The 21004-nt window shown below is 31.4% G+C and overlaps 2 protein-coding genes and 1 long non-coding RNA gene across 9 annotated transcripts; 2 read left to right on the top strand and 1 right to left on the bottom strand.

Annotated features, from left to right (window-relative positions):
* Positions 1-112: 112 nt before the first annotated feature.
* Positions 113-1867, top strand: U3-55K (U3 small nuclear riboprotein factor 55K). The gene is made up of 5 exons (XM_015931302.3): positions 113-204; positions 289-1159; positions 1226-1359; positions 1421-1500; positions 1619-1867. Exons 1-5 carry the CDS (start codon positions 201-203, stop codon positions 1775-1777), a joined length of 1248 nt encoding a protein of 415 aa, XP_015786788.1. The 5' UTR covers positions 113-200; the 3' UTR covers positions 1778-1867.
* A 3822-nt stretch (positions 1868-5689) lies between these two features.
* LOC107364232 (uncharacterized) lies at positions 5690-20891 on the bottom strand. Of its 7 annotated transcripts, XM_025161173.2 has the most exons (9): positions 20589-20854; positions 19771-19838; positions 19040-19260; positions 18589-18932; positions 18343-18496; positions 17011-18125; positions 16472-16907; positions 15918-16020; positions 5690-7774 (listed from the first exon to the last, which is right to left on the bottom strand). In XM_025161173.2, the coding sequence occupies exon 9, from the start codon at positions 7710-7712 to the stop codon at positions 6027-6029; it is 1686 nt and encodes a 561-aa protein (XP_025016941.2). In that variant the 5' UTR covers positions 7713-7774; positions 15918-16020; positions 16472-16907; positions 17011-18125; positions 18343-18496; positions 18589-18932; positions 19040-19260; positions 19771-19838; positions 20589-20854; the 3' UTR covers positions 5690-6026. The 7 variants fall into 7 exon arrangements, 4 of the variants coding, with proteins under 4 accessions (XP_025016941.2, XP_025016939.2, XP_089124794.1 ...); XM_025161171.2 differs by having other exon boundaries at positions 17011-18496; positions 20571-20876; XM_089268668.1 differs by lacking the exon at positions 20589-20854 and adding an exon at positions 20179-20383 and having other exon boundaries at positions 17011-18496.
* On the top strand, positions 9838-11761 carry LOC149093459 (uncharacterized). The gene is made up of 2 exons (XR_016199514.1): positions 9838-10015; positions 10424-11761. It is a non-coding gene; the product is annotated as an uncharacterized LOC149093459 (long non-coding RNA).
* Positions 20892-21004: the final 113 nt, after the last annotated feature.

Genomic DNA, 21004 nt, shown 5'->3' with positions numbered 1-21004 from the left:
TAACGTATTAATTTGATAAATCAATTTTAAATGAATGATGTTTTGAAATATCGCGCTCTCAAAAAAACCCAGGTGATGCTAGAAACGAAAAGCATGCTTTTTGGAAACTCTGGGAAACCCAAATCTTGTGTATTTTGATTACAATATTTACAGTTTAAATACTCTATTATTTGCTTTAAAGTTTTACTAAATTAACTGCCATGAGTAAGTATGATTTTGCTATTACGATTACAATAAATCTCTATTTTGTGCTTGTTTATTAACATTTCAATTGTTTGATTTTCTCAGTTAAAAAACGACAGTTGGAAAAAAAGAAGCAGATCAAAACTGATGATTTGGATGATTACAGTGCTTCTGATGAATCGGATGATCATGGAGAGGAGGAAGAAGAAGAAGAAGAGTTAGAGGAAACTCCAGCTCAGAAAAGACTGAGGCTAGCCAAGCAATACCTGCAAGAATTTTCTACTCAAGAGAATGAGAAGACCTTTAAAGTTATCAAAAAAGTAGCCGATACTTTGACCGGACCGGACCTTGATAACGTAAAGTTTCTTAAAAATGGTCATAAACTGACAGTCACTTGTTTAGCTGTTTCCTCTGATGGAAAATTCATCTATTCAGCCAGTAAAGATTGTTCAATAGTTAAATGGGATGCTCAAACATTCAAACGAGTGAAAACTATTCCTGGTGAAAGAAAAGGAACGGAAAATCACGTTGGTCATACAAATATTATTAATGCCATTGCAATTACTAGTGATTCTAAATTTTTAGCTACTGGATGCAAAAATTCAATCATTAATATATGGAACACGAATGACATGACATTTTTACACAAATTTACTGGCCATCGTGGGGAAGTAACTGGCCTCGTTTTCCGTAGATCGGCTCATACTCTTTATAGCTGTGCCGCAGATAAGCAAGTTAAAGTTTGGAATGTTGACGATTTGTGTTATGTAGAAACTTTATTTGGTCATCAAGATAAAGTGACATCAATTGATTGTGGATTAAGAGAAAAGCCGATCACTTCTGGTGGTATTGATCTCACAGTTCGCATTTGGAAAATCGTAGAAGAGTCTCAATTAGTTTTTCATGGGCATGAAGGGTCAATCGATAATGTGAAATATATCAATGAAGATCATTTCATTTCAATAGGCGATGATGGGTAGGTTCAAATCTATTAAATTTGGTTTCTCTTCTCATTTTCAGTTTAATTTTAACATTTTTCCAGAATGATTTGTCTTTGGGGGAACCACAAGAAAAAACCATTATTCTCCAAAAAACTAGCGCATGGTGAAGAAAATTCCACTCCGAATTGGATTGTATCCTTAGCCACAGCTCATAGCACAGATTTATTTGCTACAGGTAAATTAATTTCGTTTAAATTGCGTTACATTTAACTAACCATTTTCCACATTTTCAACAGGATCAAAAGATGGGTTTATTCGTGTCTGGAAATGTTTACCAGGTTTCAAAAAATTCGAAGAAATTTTCACCATTCCTGTGGTAAGTTTCAACATCCAATAAAAATTTATCATCAAATGGCACTAATTTTAAATTTACTTCCCATTTTTTCATGTATTCTTATATTCTATTTCATTATTTTTCACATATGCTCTTACAGAATGGTGTTGTTAATAGTTTACAATTTGTTCAAGATGGAGACTTTTTAGTTGCCGCCATAGGAAGAGAGCATCGACTTGGTCGCTGGTGGAATTTCAAAGAAGTTAAAAACTCGATCATGGTTATACCTATGTTAAAATTAGATAACAATCCTCCTTAATATACAAATAAATTCTTTTGATTGATTCTGTTAATTGTATTCATTATAAATCTCCAGTCAAAATCAATAAAATTTGGCTTTTGATATTAATGCTTCCCGAATTTAAAATTTGAGCTATCTTGATATAAAAATAATCTGAGTTGGCTATGTCCTCGAAATTTTGTCTTATGAATTGAATCTTCTAAATTCCTTACAAATTTTATTGCTCTTATCAACCAAGTTCCCGAATATAGCCACTGAATATAGTTAAAAATTTCGGATAACTTTGAACTAGTTAATATTTCAGTAATGTTCAATAAAAGAGACAATTAACAAAATTGTCACATTTATGCACAAATTTAAACAAACGGGCAAAAACGGGTAAAAATTGATTTCATTCAAATTTAGACTCTGTTGGTTTGTAGGGGAATGAAAACTCTATCCATTTAATCGATTTAAATGTTTCTCTGATCCACAGTTTTCGATAAAATCGAGTTATAACATTGTATTTCTCGAAAACTGTCCATCGGGTCAATTATTTATTAGTATCGCGACTTATGTCCCCACAAACCAGCCTAGTCTCAACTTTTTACTTCAAATGTTCCAGCCTTTGGCAGTACTCTTTGCATTTATTTGGCTATAATGACAGTCAATTGAATATTTAATTGTAAACCAATATGTTAACCATTTTAGAAAACAATTTTAGTGCAACTACAAATGATATTTACTTTCTGAGATCAGTTAATAAACAAAATCTGTTCCTATCAAACAATTAAGTTTCATTTATTCGGGTTCACTATCTTCAATAACAAACAATTCAAATTATTCATAATGTGAAACTAGAAAAAATAAAACTAGTATTGCTCTGAAGCTAAAGGGCCCCTAACTAATACTGAATGAATAATACTAATACATTAAAATGTACCAATAACGATTTTAATAAGGATCTTAAAGAAAATTAAGTTAGAAAATAAAAGCTTGCACTTTTCTGATTGATTTAATTCCATTAGTAGACTGAATTTCGTGCATCAGATATGCTAAATAAGGTTACTTGCTACTAGATTTATTTTATTTTATGGCAAACATAATGCATTAATCCAAGCTGGTCGCAAACGACATCTCGAATTCGTCAGGAAACACGAAAACTGTTCTCCCCAAGCTCGTTCTATGAGAAATTCAGGTCATTATAATATAAAAATGTATACGTCAAGGAAAGAACTCTAGCTTCTAATTTCTCTGGGTTCAAAAAGTTTGGACAAAAATATACTTTAGGACAAAAGGATAAGGATAAAAGTATTTAATAACTTGCGTGGATAAATTATGGGACTTAAAACCATACAGATATATTGCAAAAAGTCCCATAATTTATTCACTCAGGTTAGTCATTCTGGACTTAGTCTGATGAAAGGTGTACCCTCAAATTTGTTGAAAATTGCAAGAAAATGGAGTATTAAGTGTTAAATGCAGATTGAAAATTATATTTATCGATTAAGCGATCGATTTGGACGTGAAACTTGACATGGTATTCGTTCCCAGTATTTCTTAGGGACTTTAATAAGTTTGTAGGCTTCTAATTCTGGCTCTGTATCTATAAGTTTGGCATAGAATACGATTTCCTCTTGAAAAACTTGGTATTTTGTGTTTTTTATAACACTAAAAAGACACAGTTAACACAATTGTCACATTAATGCACAATTTTACACAAATTGAACAAATGCACCAAGAAAAATGTGCATAAACGGATGAAAAATAAGCCTATTAAAATTTAGACTATGTTAGTCTGTAGGCAAATAAAAACTGAGTCCATCGGTACTAATAAATAATTGATCAGATATACAGTTTTCGGGATAATCGAGTTCAAAGTTGAAACTTCGATCGCTTTTATTACGATTATGGAAGCAGATTTTTTGCATGAAACTCTATTTAACTTAAGTAAATTTTGATGGTGAACCAGAAAATGCATTTATTCTGAGCAATAAAACTTTCGTTTTCCTTTAAAGCATATAAGTTCGATTTGCACTTAAACCGACTTTTTTCTGTAAGCGCAATAGTTAGAGGACTGAAACTCACAATTTGTGAGTAGAAATAGTTTGTCCAAACCATGAATTAAATACTTTTTTTAATTTATCAGTAATTCTCTTGATTTTGGCCATTGGACTGAAAGACTTCAAGCCCCAATATTTCGAGAATGGCTTAACCCACAGTCATAATTCTTGGACCAAACATAAGGTGTTATTAAGAGCTATAATATGATATGACTGAATACCTAATGAAATCTGAAATAATTCATTTAATGATGAATATCCTTCTAACACATAAGATCTGTGTTTGAGTAACAGTTTAAGTTTATAAACCAAACCTCAATCCTGAAATCTTAAATAATACAATGCTATATCTTTTATTACAGAACCTTGAATAATTTAAAATTTGCATATACCATAGCTCTTAATAAAATCTAATGGTTGGTTAAAGAATAATGACTGTAGGGTAGAACATTCTCGAAATATTGGGGCTTGAAGTTTTTTAGCCCAATCGCCAAAATCAAGAGAATTACTGGTAAATTGGAAAAATTATTGAATCCATGGTTTGCACAAACTATTTTTACTGACAAATTATGAGTTTCAGTCCTCTAACTAATACGGTCACAGAAAAAAGTCGGTTTAAGTGCAAATCGAACTTATATGCTTTAAAGGAAAAGGAAAATTTTATTGCTCAAAATGAATGCATTTTCTGGTTCACCATCAAAATTTACATCAGTTAAATAGAGTTTCATGCAAAAATCTGCTTCCATAATTGTACAAAAGGCGTTCGAAGTTTCAACTTTAACGTCGATTTTCTCGAGAACTGTCCATCGGAGGAATCATTTATTAGTACCTGTGGACTCAGGTTTTATGTCCCTACAAACGTGCTTAGTCTCAACTCTCAGCTCAAACTTTCGAGCTTTTCGCAGTAACTTTTGCATTTCACTTGCAACCTAAACCAGGAAATTGCTCTATTTACCAAGAAATGGGTTAATATGAGTTTGTTTTGTTTAATAAGTTGTTGTACGCACATTTAAAGCCCAAATATCATAACCCGAAAGCGCTAAGGGAATGTTTTTAATTATTATTGTATTATTAATTAGTAAAGGATTAAACTAGTTAAAGAATGATGACTGTAGGTTTGGCCATTCTCGACATATCGAGGCAAAAAGTTTCAAAAACAATGGCCAAAATCAAGAGAACTGTTGATGATTTGAAAAGAGTATTCAATACATGGAACAAAGAAACAATTTTCAACAACAAATAATAAGTTTCAGTCCTCTAACTCATACGGTCACAGAAAAAAGTCGGTTTAAATGAAAATCGAACTTATATGTTTTGCAATAAACCCAAAATTTTATTTTTCAGAATAAGTGCATTTTCAGGTTAATCATAAATGGTCGAATCAGTAAAATAAGTTTGATAAAAAAATCTGCTTTCATATCTGTACGAAAAGCGATCGAAGTTTCAACTTCGAATTCGATTTTCTCCAAAACTATGGATCAGAGAAAATTTTACATCACACAAATGGATAGAGTTTCATGTCCCTAAAAACCAAAAGAGTTTAAATTTGAATGAAATTAATTTCTATGCGTTTTTGCCCATTTTTGCATAAATGTGATTATTTTGTTTATTGCGTCTTTTTAGTAACACTCTTGTTGAAGGGATGAAGTTTTTCAAGACCAATAAATCATTTGCATCTATTGTATTTAAAAAATTCTCATCATTGAAATTTTGGTTATTAATAAAACTCTATTCGAAGTTAGAACTTCAATTTGTGCTTCTATTAATTTCTTCATTTTGTTCAGTTGCACTTGAATATTTGTTCATTAAACTAATGTTTATAATGTAACTCTTATGGTCACTCAGCTTACATATTGATTTTCAAAGTAAATTTTCAATAGACAATAAATTTTGTGACAATCGATTCTTTTGATTTATTTTATTTTCACAATTGCAATTTGATAAGACAAAAACTGTAATTCACATTAGAATAAAATTGGCTTCCAAAGGGACAATCAAAACTGTACAGGTTATAAATTATGATTCAACTTTTTTGTTTGCCTAATTGTATCCAGTATTAAGGGTGACTTAAATTAAAAAAGTTTGATTCTTTTAAATCCTACTAATTATGACTAGAATAGGATCACAGAAAAAGAAATGCAAAAACAGGTCAAAATAGGATGAAGATGTGGAATCATTTATATCATAGGAATATGACCAGGAAAATGTTGCATAAATTTACAAAATTATTGATGACTAGTCATGTGTCGAGTTAAGTGATGTCGTTCTCTGAAAGATTCACCACAAATATTGCATCTCAGTTTCTCTTCTCGTTTCTTTTTCAATGGATCAGCTGAAACTTCCTTCTTATGATGACTCCTCATGTGGTAAACGAGGTCAGAAGTCATGCGAAAGGTAGCATTACATTTAGCACACCAATTTGTTTGAGGAAAGGATAAAGCTGCTAACGATGGAGGTAAAAAGGGCAACAACGATGCTGGAATCATTGACTTGGAATTGTTATTTGCTGTTGAGTTTGAAGAGGTTGAGGAAGAAGAAGATGTCGGAATTGATGATATTGGTCCGGTTGATACTTCACCTCGCCCTGCTGATGATGGAGAGGGTGATGAAGATGAAGGCGATGATGAGATGGGACCTGGGATTGATGATGAAGCCAGAAAGTGGGCTCCTGATGAGGTTGAAAGAAATGCTGTTGATGATGAAGAGCCTGACGAAGAGGATGAAGATGAAGATGGAGTTGGTGGTTGAGTGGGAGATAAAAGTGGATTTGGTAATCCGGTTGGCACAAAATTAGAATGACCAGAAAAAAGAGTTGATGATAATTCACAGTTTAATCCTCGGCTATAAAGTGATGTTAAAGAAGCAAAATCAAACAAATGATGTGGCGAAGGTTGATGATTGGAAGAAGGTGTTTGCTGATGTTGCGGAAGAAGATTGTGATTAATGGCAAGGTTAATTCCAGTTAGGTGACGATTTGATTTATCAACTTTACGAAAAGCACTCGGTTGACTATTTGGTGATGGAGGTGATATTAATCGATTGGAAGCTGATGTCAGGCTTAAAGGTGATAGGGAATTCATTAGAGGAATCGATTCAGCTGGATGAAAATTGTGAGCATTATTAAATTCAGAGATCATTTCATTGTACAGTCGACTCTTTTTACCAGCATCTTCAATGAATTTATCATCATTTACCAATGAATCAATATCGAAACTCCTTTTTTTGGTAACTACAGTTGATGTAGTTTTGCTTTGATTGTTGTTGGCGATTGAAGGTTGATTGAAAGATGCAGATGGTCCTGATGATGATGAAGAGACAACTTCTCCTTTGATTTCACGATGGTCATTTGCTTTGATATTTGATATTTTCATGTAAGGAACTAGAATTTCATGCCTTTTGGGACATTCAAATAATATATGAATTACAACTGGATTAGGATAGAGCGAAACTTGATTACATAAACTACAATAATATCTTTTGGATCCATTTAGGGTTGCCATTGATGCCATAGGTAATCTTGAATTAAGATCTTCATCAAACCAAGCTAATAGTTTACTGGAATTATTGGATGACGATGAGGAAGATGATGAAAGGGCGTCAATTGAAACAGTTGATCGAAAGTAAAATTGTCCATTGACCAAAATGATTTCCATATTTTGTTCCTTACTGTCTCTGGCAATGTCAATCTTGTTGAAGAGATCGACTGATTTTCGATCAATCGTATTGATATTGGCTGTCGAAGGTTCAGTACATTTAATGGCCAACCATTGCAAGGGATCGGTAAAGGGTCCAAATAATTGTCCACATTTTATTTTCAAATCTTTAGGTAAACGTGATTTAACACAGCAACCAGTTAAATCATTTTTGACATTTTCTGGGTTATCTGATGATCCGTTTTTCCCTTCAGTCATATTGACCAGATTTGTCTTTGATTTTAACTTTAATCCAATTGAGTTGAGTTCCAACAAAATATCTAAAAGGAAAAAGAAAATCTTAATATTAATTACGTTAAGACAAAGCACAGATAAAAAATACGATTTAATAAATTAAGAAGCATTGTAAGACGATCTGATGATCCCACTAGGCAACACTAATTGTCACACGAAACGCAAACGCAACAGCCAATGGGCTAAGAAGAAAGCTGTTTTCGTATAGAAAAGTAAGAACTCTTGGGTTTCAATTCCAAGCTTTTAGCAAGTTGACTTGATTAATCTCGTTGTTTCACCAAGTTGACAATTTCCTTTTACAAATTAAATTGTCTTTCAATCTTACAAATTGTTTAGTTAATCAAATGTCTCTCATTTGTTCAATTGACGGATTAAACTGTGATCACACTCAACTCTAATGCTCTATTAATAGTTAAGCTTTTGTTGTCTCTCACTTTAATTTAAATATGAAGCTTGAAATTAATTTGTTGCCCTCAAAGAATGTGGTTTAACCATTCATTAAACCAAAAATGCCATGAATTCGAGTTGGAATTTTCTGTTCAAATATAAGCTCATGTGTGCTGTCATTCAATCTTGCCCTTTATTTACTATGGATATCAACATTTTTCATCGTAAGTCAACCTTTTGATTTTAATCAGAAGAAAAAGCCATTCAGTATAATCTGAGCTTCTTTCCTTTCTGTGCTCTTTGGAGTAACTTTTATTGATTATTGCTTTAAATTGCAGGGAAGGAAACAAAAAGTTGATCAATGTTGAAAAGTAATTTGATTGGAACTGAATTAACACTAGTCAAAGTGAGGATGAAAAGGATCTAAGATGTTACATTCAATGCTGTTTTTCATCGATCCCATTGGGATTGGACTTTCATGGGATCCAGATAAAGGAGAGACAGACAAACAAGGAATTAATAGTCAAGTAAATTAATTTGAAAGCAACCAACACACAAAAGAATCCATTTGTCTGATCACTTAATTCTGATTAAAGGTTGATAAAGATAGAGAGAAAGTGGCTCTTGTATAACTCCAAGCTCATCGTCTCCATTGTCTTCATCAACTCCATCGTCTTCTTGTTCACCTAATAATACAGTTCCCATAAAAAAAGTATTACAAGGAGTAAACTCAAGGGAACCATTGATAAAGATATTTTATTGGATTTGCTTGGGTTAATCTTGCATGTAGGCTCAGGTTGACTATTTTTATTTATCCAAGGGAGAGTCAAAAGTGTGTATGTTGATTTAAAAAAAGGTTAATAAACCAGGGAAATGACTTGAGATTTGGCTCATTTACTTTATTTAATTCACATCATTTTTGTCATGATAAAAACAATGACCTGTACATGGAGGAAAGAGATGCAAAATCATGATTAAACGCACTAAATTGTAGGCCAAAGGAGTGGAAAGCATTAGAAAGGGCAATAACTATTAACTCGGTACAAACAACTCTAAATGTCACATCTTTTCACATCATTTTCATCCTCATCTCTCAACATCCTTTCACTAAATTGTTTCAAACATCAATTACTTTTCATTATTGTTAAACTAAACTATTGGTTAGCAAAATTTTCAAATTACATGAAACAAAAACAGTTAGATTGTATCATCACCAGAACCCATTTAACCAGATAAAACGTGGAATAATGGATTCGACAATATTTAACTCAAATCAGTAGTTCAAAGGATAAAATATATTTTACGCTTTAAATGTTTCTTACACTGATTGAAGGCAGTTAATTAATCAAGAGTCAATGATTGAAATGAAATTCAGTAAAACCTCGCAAAGGTTGTGAGCGGTTTCGCCGCCTAGTGACACTGTTTATGCAACTCTTTCTTATTAACATTCATTAATGTCAGACAAATGTTCAATAAATATTAAACTAGGAAATTAGCAAATTTTCAATTCTAACATTTCCTTCCTTTTACGTTTGGAATTATAATTATAGCTGAAAAAGGTTGAATTAATGAAAATAATTAGATTAAAAATATGATTGACAAACGATAATTCAATATTTAAAAAAAGAAATGATTGGCGCTCTTTTTTTGTCAGAAGACTTGCATCACATGGCGTCAATTATTGGCTTCAATTACAATGTTATTTTATTTTGTTGCATGTTTCAAAAATTATGTTTATTATTGTAATAATGTTTAATTTAATTATTCAAGAAACGTTTTTTAAAGAGTATCTATTTCATTTTATCTTTTTCCGAAGATAAGAAAGTATGAATTCATAAGGATGAAGACATTTCTTTGGACCAGGAATTGGCTACTATTGTGTACGTTGTGTATCTTGGCAAATGGTATTCCTGGGAATGAATCTTGAACACTTTTGGTACCATTTCCAATTAATTTATGATGAATTCTCCATTAATCAAGCCAATCATCATCCATGGAGTTTATCCATGTTCTGGTTTATCCCTAAACAATCCAATCTCAAGCCATGTTTAACCAAACTTACTCATCTTCCTATGTGATTTTGTTGAGAGAAAACCCTTTTGTATGTTCCATGATGCTTCACTGAACATCCTCTCAACATCTTCATCCTCACTTTCATTCTCAGCATCATCCTTTTTATTCTTTTTTTATACTAGCTGTTGTTATTATTACTCTTCAACCTATTTTCTATTGTCTCATTGATCCTTCCTAAATCACTCGAATAGTGAAAGTTTTCATTTATGTTGCAGATGACGATAATGATGATGATAGTGATGGTGATGGTATTCCATTGAGACCTATTTGACCAAAACCATTTGATGACGATAAAAACTTCTTGGTCAATCAAACATCTTCTTACAAGTAACCTTTTTCATCTTCAATGGAAAGAGCAAAGCAAAAAAAAATGAAAGCCTCACCAAGGGAAAAAAGAAAGGAACCAAATCCAAGAAGGAAAATGATGAAAAAATTTGAAAAATGATGCAAAGAAGACAATTGCTTCTATGGCAAATAAGATGAGGATGCAACTACTGGATGTTGCTTCTGGTGGTGATGATGATGATGCTATTCCTTCTTCAACATGATAATAAAGAAAGGGAAAGAGCAAAAAAAGAGATGTTGGCATAAAAGGAACATTATGGTTAGCAGAAATGGAAATAAGTTCAGGGAAGCGTGAAGAGATGAGTGGATATATCTTATAAACTAGCAACGTAAAGCATCTCTAATAAATCACTCAACTAGTCACCCTAAACAAGAACAGTATCAACCTCATCTTCATCTTCGGACGCCATCTTCTCCATCTAATAACCATATTTCTTTTAACCATTTCTCTTTTGTAACATTCATAATCGACTCAGCATTCCCATTCACAAGAGACTGACAAACCTCCGCCAATGACCAATTCAATCGATATTATGTTATGTTTTTTTGTGTATTTATACTCCTAATATCTCTCTCTCTCTCTCATCCTCATCTTTTTGTCATCATCCTTTAACTTCCTTTTCCTCTTATCCTTACTCTCTCTCTCCCTCCTCCTCCTCCTCTCGTTTCATCTCTTGGTTGAATTTGAATATCAATAGGAATCTTTTTCTTCTTCTTTTTTGCCTTTTCATCTTGAGGTTTGCTTTTTTTCATCTCAACATTTTGATACACTTGAGATGCTCTTGGATGCTGTTGTTGTTTTATCTTGTTCATTCTCATCTTCATATAATAAGGGACGCATGGCCAATGAGATGTAAAACCTTTTCTTCATCATCATCTTTTATTCCTTTCCTTTTTCATTGTAAGTTAACTAGATTATGTTAACAAGCGAACAACATCCTTTTTCATTCCTCTTTATCATCATTATCATCATCATCATCAATGTCTTGCATCTTTTTTCTTTCTTCCCACGGATTTATATATTTATACCATGAAAAGATTGACTTTTGGGTTATTTTGATTGAAACTGACAGTAACTGAAAGTTCTGACCAACAAACAAAATGCAGAACGATTCAAAATGAAAGAGATAATTTTGCGTTATTATCATCATTATCATCATCAATTTGATCATTATCCATATGAAGATAAATATGCTTACATCAACACACGCCCATCAATTGTCACAATCATAATTTAGTTAGCGAAAAAAGTAAAACAAAAAGTGTTAACAATTTATTTGAGCCATGAATTTTGGATATCAATGATAATTCAACAACTAAAATGACACATTTAACCATGGACAATTAATTAACATCATGAGTTCATTGTAAGCTAAATCAATTTACACAAACGTAAATCAACGAAAATGGTGTGAAAACAAGTAGCAATTGTTAAATTGTTGTTAACATGTTGTTGAACAATATTTTGATAGCTGCAATATCAATGTTAAAACAAACTTTGAAATGGGTATTTTCAAATTGAAGCCTGAACATCATGGAAGGCTTACAAATCGATCAAGTCAGTTGAGATGAAATGAAGATGGCGAAGAGGAGAGAAAAAGTAAAATCAATTTTCTTTCAAAGAGAATGTCTTTTCTCTTTCCAAAGATTTTGTTAACTGAATCATCTGAAGCAGAACTTTTTTATTCACTTATTCATTCTGCTTCTTCAGCTTAAGTATTATTACATGTTTTCACCCTGAAAAGAAGTAAAAAAAATAAAAATAAATAAAAACGGATTTTACAGTCAACTTGTCTTCAGATTTACAGCAAGCAACCTTAAGGGTCACTTTGATTTGAAGCAAGAAAATGTGATCATAGGATGATGATGATGAGAAAGAGGATGAAGATAAATAAAGTGTAAAGTTCTTGAACATGATGATAAAAGGTAAACTGAGGATCATAAGGAGTTAAGTGTTAACCTAATGCAGTTGCATGAACACAGCAACTGAACTCACTTGAGAAAGGGAATGAACATTGAAAAGATTGCATTGGATAAATATTGAAGAGCAATTGAAATATCAATTGATAATTGAGTAAAATTGACCAGTGAAGTTGATCAGTAGAGTTAACTACTAATCAAATGTTGAGGAATCAAATTACTGTGAAAGAAATTGATTTTTCACAGTTACTCAGTTTTCACCATTCAACATGTTTAGATGATCAGTTAAGACCAGAGTTGAGTTAAAATTAATGTTAAAACAATCGAGTTAACCGGTTAAAATTAATGGTTAAAGCTAAAGACTATTCAAGACAATTTGTTAACTCTCGTTTAATCCTAAATTTAGTTGCATTAAAATGGTAAATAAGATAAACATTAACAATTAGAAATAAAAATGTCCAACAATTAGAATGGTAATGAGGAAAGATGGAATTACAATGATCATTAAATGATTTATTGTTGTATTATTATGTTCATTATTTGGCCTAAAGCAAGTCTAAATTGGATCGCAATTGGCTTTAATAACAATGAGATGTAACAATGAAATGGAAATTAAATATTTAATAATTTCCAGCAATCAATATAAATATGAAAAAAGGTGAAGATGAGAAAATGAAATGAAGTGATGAAAATGGGAAAAACATTAACAATTGTTAATCTGTAATCCGTTTTATTTTGTTGTTTTGCTTTTACCATCAAATATGTATCTCAATAAGCATCCCTAATCTTTAAAGTAAACATATAAAACCAATAATAATCTTAGCAATTGAGTTGACATAGGGAGAGTTGATGATTAGGATGAAGATGAGGATGAAGATGGAAATGAAAATGATATTAAGAGTTTCCAGAGACATTCCTTGTTTAAGTGTAACCATTGAATTGATTGACGAGAGGAGATTATCAAGATTCTAGTTGGTTTATTTTTTTCTGTGTAAAAACGGATTATCATACAGTTACGATGATGATAGTGAGAAGGATGAAGATGAGCAAGATGAGAGAAGTGGTAAGCTTTAGTTATATTTGGAGGAAACAATCTTGATAAACTGTAATCCAAGTCATTTCATTGATACTTTAAGTTTACAGTGAATATCATTTTAAGTCATTTTATCCTTTTATTGTCATGATTCATCAGAACTTTTTGTTAACCAACTGCCATATTCTCACATTCAATTGAAAAGCGTAATTTTATACAAAAATGTCAATCCAAACAATGAAAATGTTCAAACATTGAATTCACCTGAAATTGTTGAATGAATAGCTTTGAGAGACAAAATTAACTGTGAAAAGCTTACAAAGTGTTGAAGCTCGGAAAGTTGCTTCAATGAATCGAAACTAAATTGCAAGTGAATCTACTGAATTAATGGTTTATATCAGATAAGGTGAATCAGTGAGGAGAAGATGATGAGGATGAAACACGAATGATGAAAATGGTCGACATTAACGATACTTGCGAAGAGCATGTTTGAAAATTGAACGATTAAGATGATTGTGTTGAAATGATTATCAGTTGAGTTTACATTTTTTAAACATTATCATGCTGATGGTGAGGCTGATGATCTTGTTGATGATGATAATGATGATGTAAACCTTTTCTGGGTAACAGTAATCATCCTTAACTAGTGACAAATGAAAAGTGTAACAATTTTTGCCTCTTGAATCAATCAATGGCAACAATTTTGTTTCACTTTTCCTCCTCCTTTGGCAATGATGATCACTTGACCATCAACTGGCAACAAAAGGACTATCATTACAAGATGATAATGACGATCAAGACAATGGTGAAAATGATGAAAAAGAGGCTGAAAGATGATTAAATGTTATCCAAGACAGTGAGGAAAGAGGAAGAGGATAAAAAGGATAAAAGTGAGAAGATGATAGAGAAAGGAATCAAGAAGAGGATGAGAGATGATAGTTTTAATTTAGATTGCTTTTGATCAACATGATGATCCAATGAACAACTAATGGCTTTCATGAAACAACGATGTTGACCATTTACCAAAATCTAAATTGACTCCAGATTTGTTTCCTCCATCAACCTGATCATCTTCATCCCCATCATCTGATCCTCTTCTCACTTTTACTTGCATTTGTGAATCTGTATCAATGATGAAAATGATAACAAAGCGTAACAATCTCACTTTATCTCTCCAGGGAGAATCGGTGACTCTTATCCTGACTCTCTCTTCATAACAACATTGGTCACACAATCTATCAATGTCATCAGTTTTCATCTTCTTGATCCTCATCCTTTTTTCATCATTATTTTTCTCACCTCTTTCCATCTCTCTCTCTTTCTCTCCTCTCAGACACACTCACAATATAATTAGGTTTTCCCATACATTGATATTACTTGGTAAAAGTAAATCTTTTGCTTCTCAAAATGTTTCCCTCTTATCTTGATCATCATGTAACATTGAATCTTAATGCTCATCTTTCACCAGAAAACTCACAGTTATTTATTTATCTTCTTATATTTTCATCAATCACCGTAAACACTAGACAAAAAAGCCATCAAATCATGCAAATCGTACAAATACTGCAATTATTAACAGCATTTATCAAACTAAATTCAAGTTAACAGCCAATTGTTTTTTCTCGGTGTGAATCAACTTGATAATGGTTTATTTATGTTTCCCATTGAATCCAATTCAAATCAGTCACTAATTTAATCAACATATATTCAGCGTCAATCGTTAAAACTAAGAGATTAAGAAATGATATTAACATCAACCATGAAAATGAATATAATGAAATGCGTTTATGAACATTGAAATATGGCTTGGAAAAGGTTGAAAATGTGTGAAATGAAACTGGATAATTTGATTAGATGAAAGTTACAATGTAAGCCTGTAATCCAGTAAAATGTTGGTTAATTGAGGTAAATGAAAAAATATGTAATATTGAACAATTAGGAGAAACAAGAATGGATAAAGTGAATCTCTCAATGGATATAAACTTGCATATGTGTGTTTATCAATTGTTGGTAACATGCAAAGTCCCTGAGGAGAGAGCAACATTTAATTGTAAATAATCAAAAGCAAAGATGAGGAGGAGAAGGGAAAGATGAAGATGATGAGAGAGGAAAAGTGGCGAGATATAAGAGCCTTTCAAAATAATAACATCAATTGAATTAATGGTTAGTGAGCAAGAAATTTAAGCTCATGCTGAGAAGATGAGGTGAAAATTTGGAACCAACATCTGTCAATATCGACAAATATAAATACAGTTGAATTGACATATGAATAAATTAAACAATTTAACTGTTAATACAAGTGATGATTTGTATCATTGAATTGCATTGGGTAAATCAATCACCAGATCGCCAACAAATGATAGATTTTAAAGTTAACCAGAAAAAAAAGATTGATCAAAATTACAATTTACCTGATTTGTTGATGTTTCAATGGACCAGATTTAAATGTTGTTTATTCCTGATGAGATTCACAGCACAAATTGAGAGACAATTCAGGATATAAAAGGTTGGAAACTGAAAAGTGATGAAGGTGAAAAATTTAAATGAAAAAATAGACTGAAATGTTTGGCAAAAAAGTAGATGATGATGATGATGGTTAGGCAAAAAAAAACAACAATAACAAGGAATGATGAGGACAAAAAAGCCTATAGAAAATGCATGTTAACAATGTAACCACAACTTGTTCAGCATCACTGTTATCATCATCAACTGGGATGTAATAATAGTAAATATGACTCCCAGTTAATGTTTATCAACCACGCATGTTTTAGCAGCAAGATAAACACTCATGGACTTGTTCATCTTCTTCCTCTTCCTCATCCTTATTGTAACCTTTTTTTGTGTATCCGCCATTCAGACTACACTTATCTTTTTTCTCACTCTTCATCCTCGGCAATCATCATCATCATCAACTTTCTATCATTGACAATCTTCATTTTGTTTCCTTCTTTTCCTGTCTATTTACCTTTCGATTTTCCCTATTATTACGCCTTTCTTTTTTCCTTGTTTCGCATCTTTCCATCTTTTTTTACTCTTCCCTTCTGTATCTTCTTTGGTAACATCATTGTCATCTTGGCTTTTCTTTGGTAAAATTATGATTGTGAAAATATTTGTATGTTGAAATGGTTTCAATCCTTTAGGGTAAAATCACCAGCAAAATTTGATTTTCAATGCAACATTGTATTTGAAAACGATTGTGCTTTTGGTTGTGGCGATAGAGGTTGACATTGAAAGTGATTTCCACTGAAATTGATTGAATCAAGACTAATTGACAGTTAAAATGTTTGATTATCCAAAGTATTCCATGATTCTGCTAGTTAAATTCATAATTGGCTTCAATTTTGGCTTGCTTCTCGGCCTGACATTTCAATTCTTCCTTCCACTTTGGTTGTCACTTTAACCTGAACACATATTAAAATGAAATGATAAAAAATGAAACAAGACAAAAATAGTTGATTATAACATTTCAAAGTTATGGTACAAATATATTGAGATTCAACTTACATTAACATAATCCTTGGATTTGGGAATTACAGGTAATATTGGATATTTTTTTCTTGTTCCTCTATTGATACAAGGTTGAGACCAATAATATTAACATTTAAAAAAATCTAAACGGTATGAACATAGATAAATGTTAATATCATTTTTTTCACTGAAAAAAGGAAAAGTGAAATAAACTTTCACTTTCAAGTTGGATTGAAATACAAAAGAATGGATGAAATAAAAATTGAACTCAGAAAGGAAAGCCTTTTGAAATATGATTATCATTTTGTTTGCATGGGAAAGGGAGGATAAAAAAGGTAAGATGAAAAAAAGAAGTAAAATTGTTTGTTAAATAGTAAAGGAATTATTGTGACAAAATTATATATTGAATTATCTATTGAGATCTAAAGGAAGGAGTAGAAAAATAGAGTTTTATACACATTTCTATTACAATCCTTATTCAGTTCAACTTTTTTTTCATGCTAAATTTCAATGTTTCATGAAACATTGAATATCTATGTTACTGTGAATATGAATTGAATCAAAGGAAGGATGAAAGAAGAGAAAAAAAGGATGGTGAAGAAGAAGAAGAAATAATGATGTTGATGATGAAGAATGTGTGTTAAGTGAATTGTTGTACATTGGCATGATGAAGAGCAAGATGAAAAGGTAACTTATATTGTTATTAAAATCAGTTGATGGATTCTTTTTCTTCTTTTACTTCATCATTTTCTCTTCTTTTTCATTTCCACTTCTGAAAGTGAGACAGAAAAGGAGAAAGAGAGAAATCTTTCATGGAAAAAAATCTTTCAAGATTGGAAATGCAAGGGATGAAAGAAAGAGGAAAAGGAACTGAGGAGGGTGAAAGGGAATGATGAAGGAACATTTGAAAAGATTTGTAACAAGAAAAGAAAAGAAAAGATTTTGAATGAAAAATGAATTCTAAGAAAAAAAAATGATGCTGATGATGATGATGATGGTGGTTGTGGTGGTGGCGGCAATGATGAAGTTGTGATGAAAAGAAGTTCCGAGATGATGATGATGACAAAACCATTGATCAACTGAATGTTAGTGTAAATTGTATTACAAATGTGTTCAATCGTCTGAGATTTGTTCCCTTGATTTATCCTTATCTAGAGTAAAAATGAAGAAAAATATATTAGTATGGAGTTTTTTTTCTTGAAAAAAGTGTAAAATGTTCATTGTGATTAAATGAGCCGGGAAGATGAGAATGATGAGAAGGCAAAGGAGGAGGAAAAGGAGGTGAGGAAGAGAGATAAAATGGGGAAAAGGATGATAAGAAGGTTATGTTTATTTGTTCTTCTCCTTAATCGAGATGATCCTATTTACGATCCTTTCTTTAACAGCTTAGACTGTCATAATATCAACCCATTATTTAGTATTAATTTAACAAAATGGGTTATCATCATTTTCTTAGTCGCTTTATCGTTCTGGTTGTCATCATCTTTTTTTTCCTGTCGCTCCTCATCGCCATCATCACCATCTAATAAAATGAATAAGCCACAAAAAATGTATACAAATAATAATATTAGTAATAGCAATAATAGAAATGATAATGATAATAAGGTTACTCACTTTGTGTGAATGGATGAATGTAATGAATAATATAAAATTGGAAGCATATATTTCAGTAATATTAATATATGTATTATGTAAAGAAATGATAACTGGGAATATATTTATTCCGTCGACAGATTGATCGATTTTTATAGAGAAGAGAGAACCAAAATGTAACATATATTGGATGATGATGATGATGGAGACGATGAAGACGATCATGATTAGGGGAATATTTTTATTAATATTGTCTCTTCTTTTTTGTTGCCTTGCATGTTGCTTTTGCTACTGCTCCTGTTGTTAACTTGAGTTGATAAACTGATGTTGAAATGAATAATAACATGAAAGTGATGAGGATGAAACTGAAAGTGAAAAAAAGAGAAACAAAAAATTAGACAAAAAAAGCTATCAAAAGTAACATTTTCACGATGATAATAATGATGCTGGTGCTGATGATGATGATATTAACCTTGATGAATTCAGATGAGGTGGTGAAGCAGATTCCTAATGAGATTAGTGAGCAAAGGATGGATCCTTTGGTTAACAAGCCATTTGTTTAATATACATTTGAAGATGATGATGGAAGATACAAGATTTGTGCCTCTTTAAATGTGTTGTTGACAAGCTTAATGATCGCCAACATTATCACAATAATTGTAGTCAACGGTGTTATTATATTATTATGATTATCTGAAAAGAAGAAGAAGAAAGAAAAAGAAGAAATTGTTAGAAAAAGAAGAGAGAAAAAAAGGTTATCATCTTCACTATTATCAACAATAACAACAACAACAAAAGGATGAGATTATGAGAAATGAACACTTGAAAAGATATTATTTTCATGAAAAGTTGAAAATTTTCCTTCTATTTTTTCCTTCATGTTAACTTTTAATGTATAACAAAATGCACTGGTTTGAAAGTTGTTACTGTGTTGGTGCATCATTAATATACAGTTGATTAATTTGAGTTGATCAGGTTTCTTTGTTGAACAATCTTTCAAATGCTTTAAACTCGCATCGATAATTTAAAGGATTTACAATTGTACGCTATTTTCATGATAACCTCTGAATAACAGTGATTATTTTTTGCATGTTACTCGATTGTTCAACTTGAATACTTGAAGCCAAGTAATATGATCAACTCAATTGAATCGGTTTTCATGTTGTTGCCATTGTTGCTGAATGTTACACGTTATCATCTTACTTCAGGGAACGCTTTCTGGATAAGCCAAATTGGATTAACTTGTCTTGTAAATTGTCTTCATGGTAAAACTGGAAAAACAAAAGAAATGGCTAAGATTACTATCAGTGTTAATTGATATTTATTTAGGCAAAAACAATTAGTCTAATAAACATTTAAAGCTGTGTATACAATAGACGAGAGAAAAGGGTAAAACTCATGTGACTCTCTAGGCTCTTGAAAAGTGATTATGTGGTAATAGGGAAAAATTTGAAGGTTCATTTGGTTCGCAATTGGATATTGAGCTTTAGGGCTTTATAAATACATATTAGACTATTATTGTTGTGTTGTTATCATGATTATCATTATTATTATGTTATTGATGAGAAAGAAAAAAGATGCTTCAGGTGATGAAGATGGTAAAACACTCACAAAAAAAAGGATATGTATTTATGATGAAGTGAATTTTAAAAGTGTTTGTATTCCCATGTATCTTATTTCACATTACTTTCTTGTTCGCTTGTTACACACACATTTCTGAATCAACTCATATAATCTTGTTGAAAGAAGATGTTACTTTCAATGTAATAACAAATGGTGAGAAAAATAAATTTACTTTAACAATTTACTAAATCAGTAAATACTTATTAACATAGTATTAGTTTTTGCTTTCCATCTTTTTTCTCGTCTTTCCCTCCTTTTGCGTTTCATTTTCCATGCTTTCACTTCACCACTTTTTCCCCTGTCAAATAATTTGATTGTAAATCTTATTTCATACTCTTCTTTATAATAATGATAATGATAATAATTTATTGTCTGCTGACCTGAAAAATTTTACTTACTTTCAAGTTGAAACCAAACAGGGAAGATGTACTTTCAGGCATAATTTGTAATTTATTCAATATTTATGCCAACAAGACGGAGGAAACCAATTCAACTGTAAATGTATCATCATTGATTTTTAATAAGACTTAAACTCTGTTAATTTGTATAATCGCTTTGTCTATTACTGTCACAATAATCACTAACAAATTTAAAAGGATAAAAGTATAAAAAATGATCCAATTTAACGCTAATATCGATCATAACAACTCTTAGATAATCAAAAAGCTATTATTATTAATAGAGTTAACGTTCGCTAAAAAAACGCTTCCTAAGTGTAAATGGGCAACACTAGAGGGCATAATCATCCCCGATTGCGATTATTTTTGTTAAATTTATTGAAAGTTAATCCAATTGATGAACCAATCTTTAATAG

This window comes from Tetranychus urticae, chromosome 3, assembly GCF_039701765.1.
Source record: "Tetranychus urticae isolate SD_2017Ah chromosome 3, NJAU_TeUrti_SD_1.0, whole genome shotgun sequence".
Lineage (NCBI taxonomy): Eukaryota > Metazoa > Arthropoda > Arachnida > Trombidiformes > Tetranychidae > Tetranychus > Tetranychus urticae.
Note: the sequence above shows the minus strand (reverse complement) of the source record. Positions and strands in the feature narration are given on the sequence as shown.

Excerpts from the sequence above, each read along its gene's own strand:
- U3-55K (XM_015931302.3), top strand. Across the intron at positions 1,360-1,420 it reads CACAGATTTATTTGCTACAG|GATCAAAAGATGGGTTTATT; the intron begins GTAAATTAATTT and ends CATTTTCAACAG. Across the intron at positions 1,501-1,618 it reads AAATTTTCACCATTCCTGTG|AATGGTGTTGTTAATAGTTT; the intron begins GTAAGTTTCAAC and ends ATGCTCTTACAG.
- LOC107364232 (XM_025161171.2), bottom strand. The coding sequence starts at position 7,712 with ATGACTGAAGGGAAAAACGGATCATCAGATAACCCAGAAAATGTCAAA.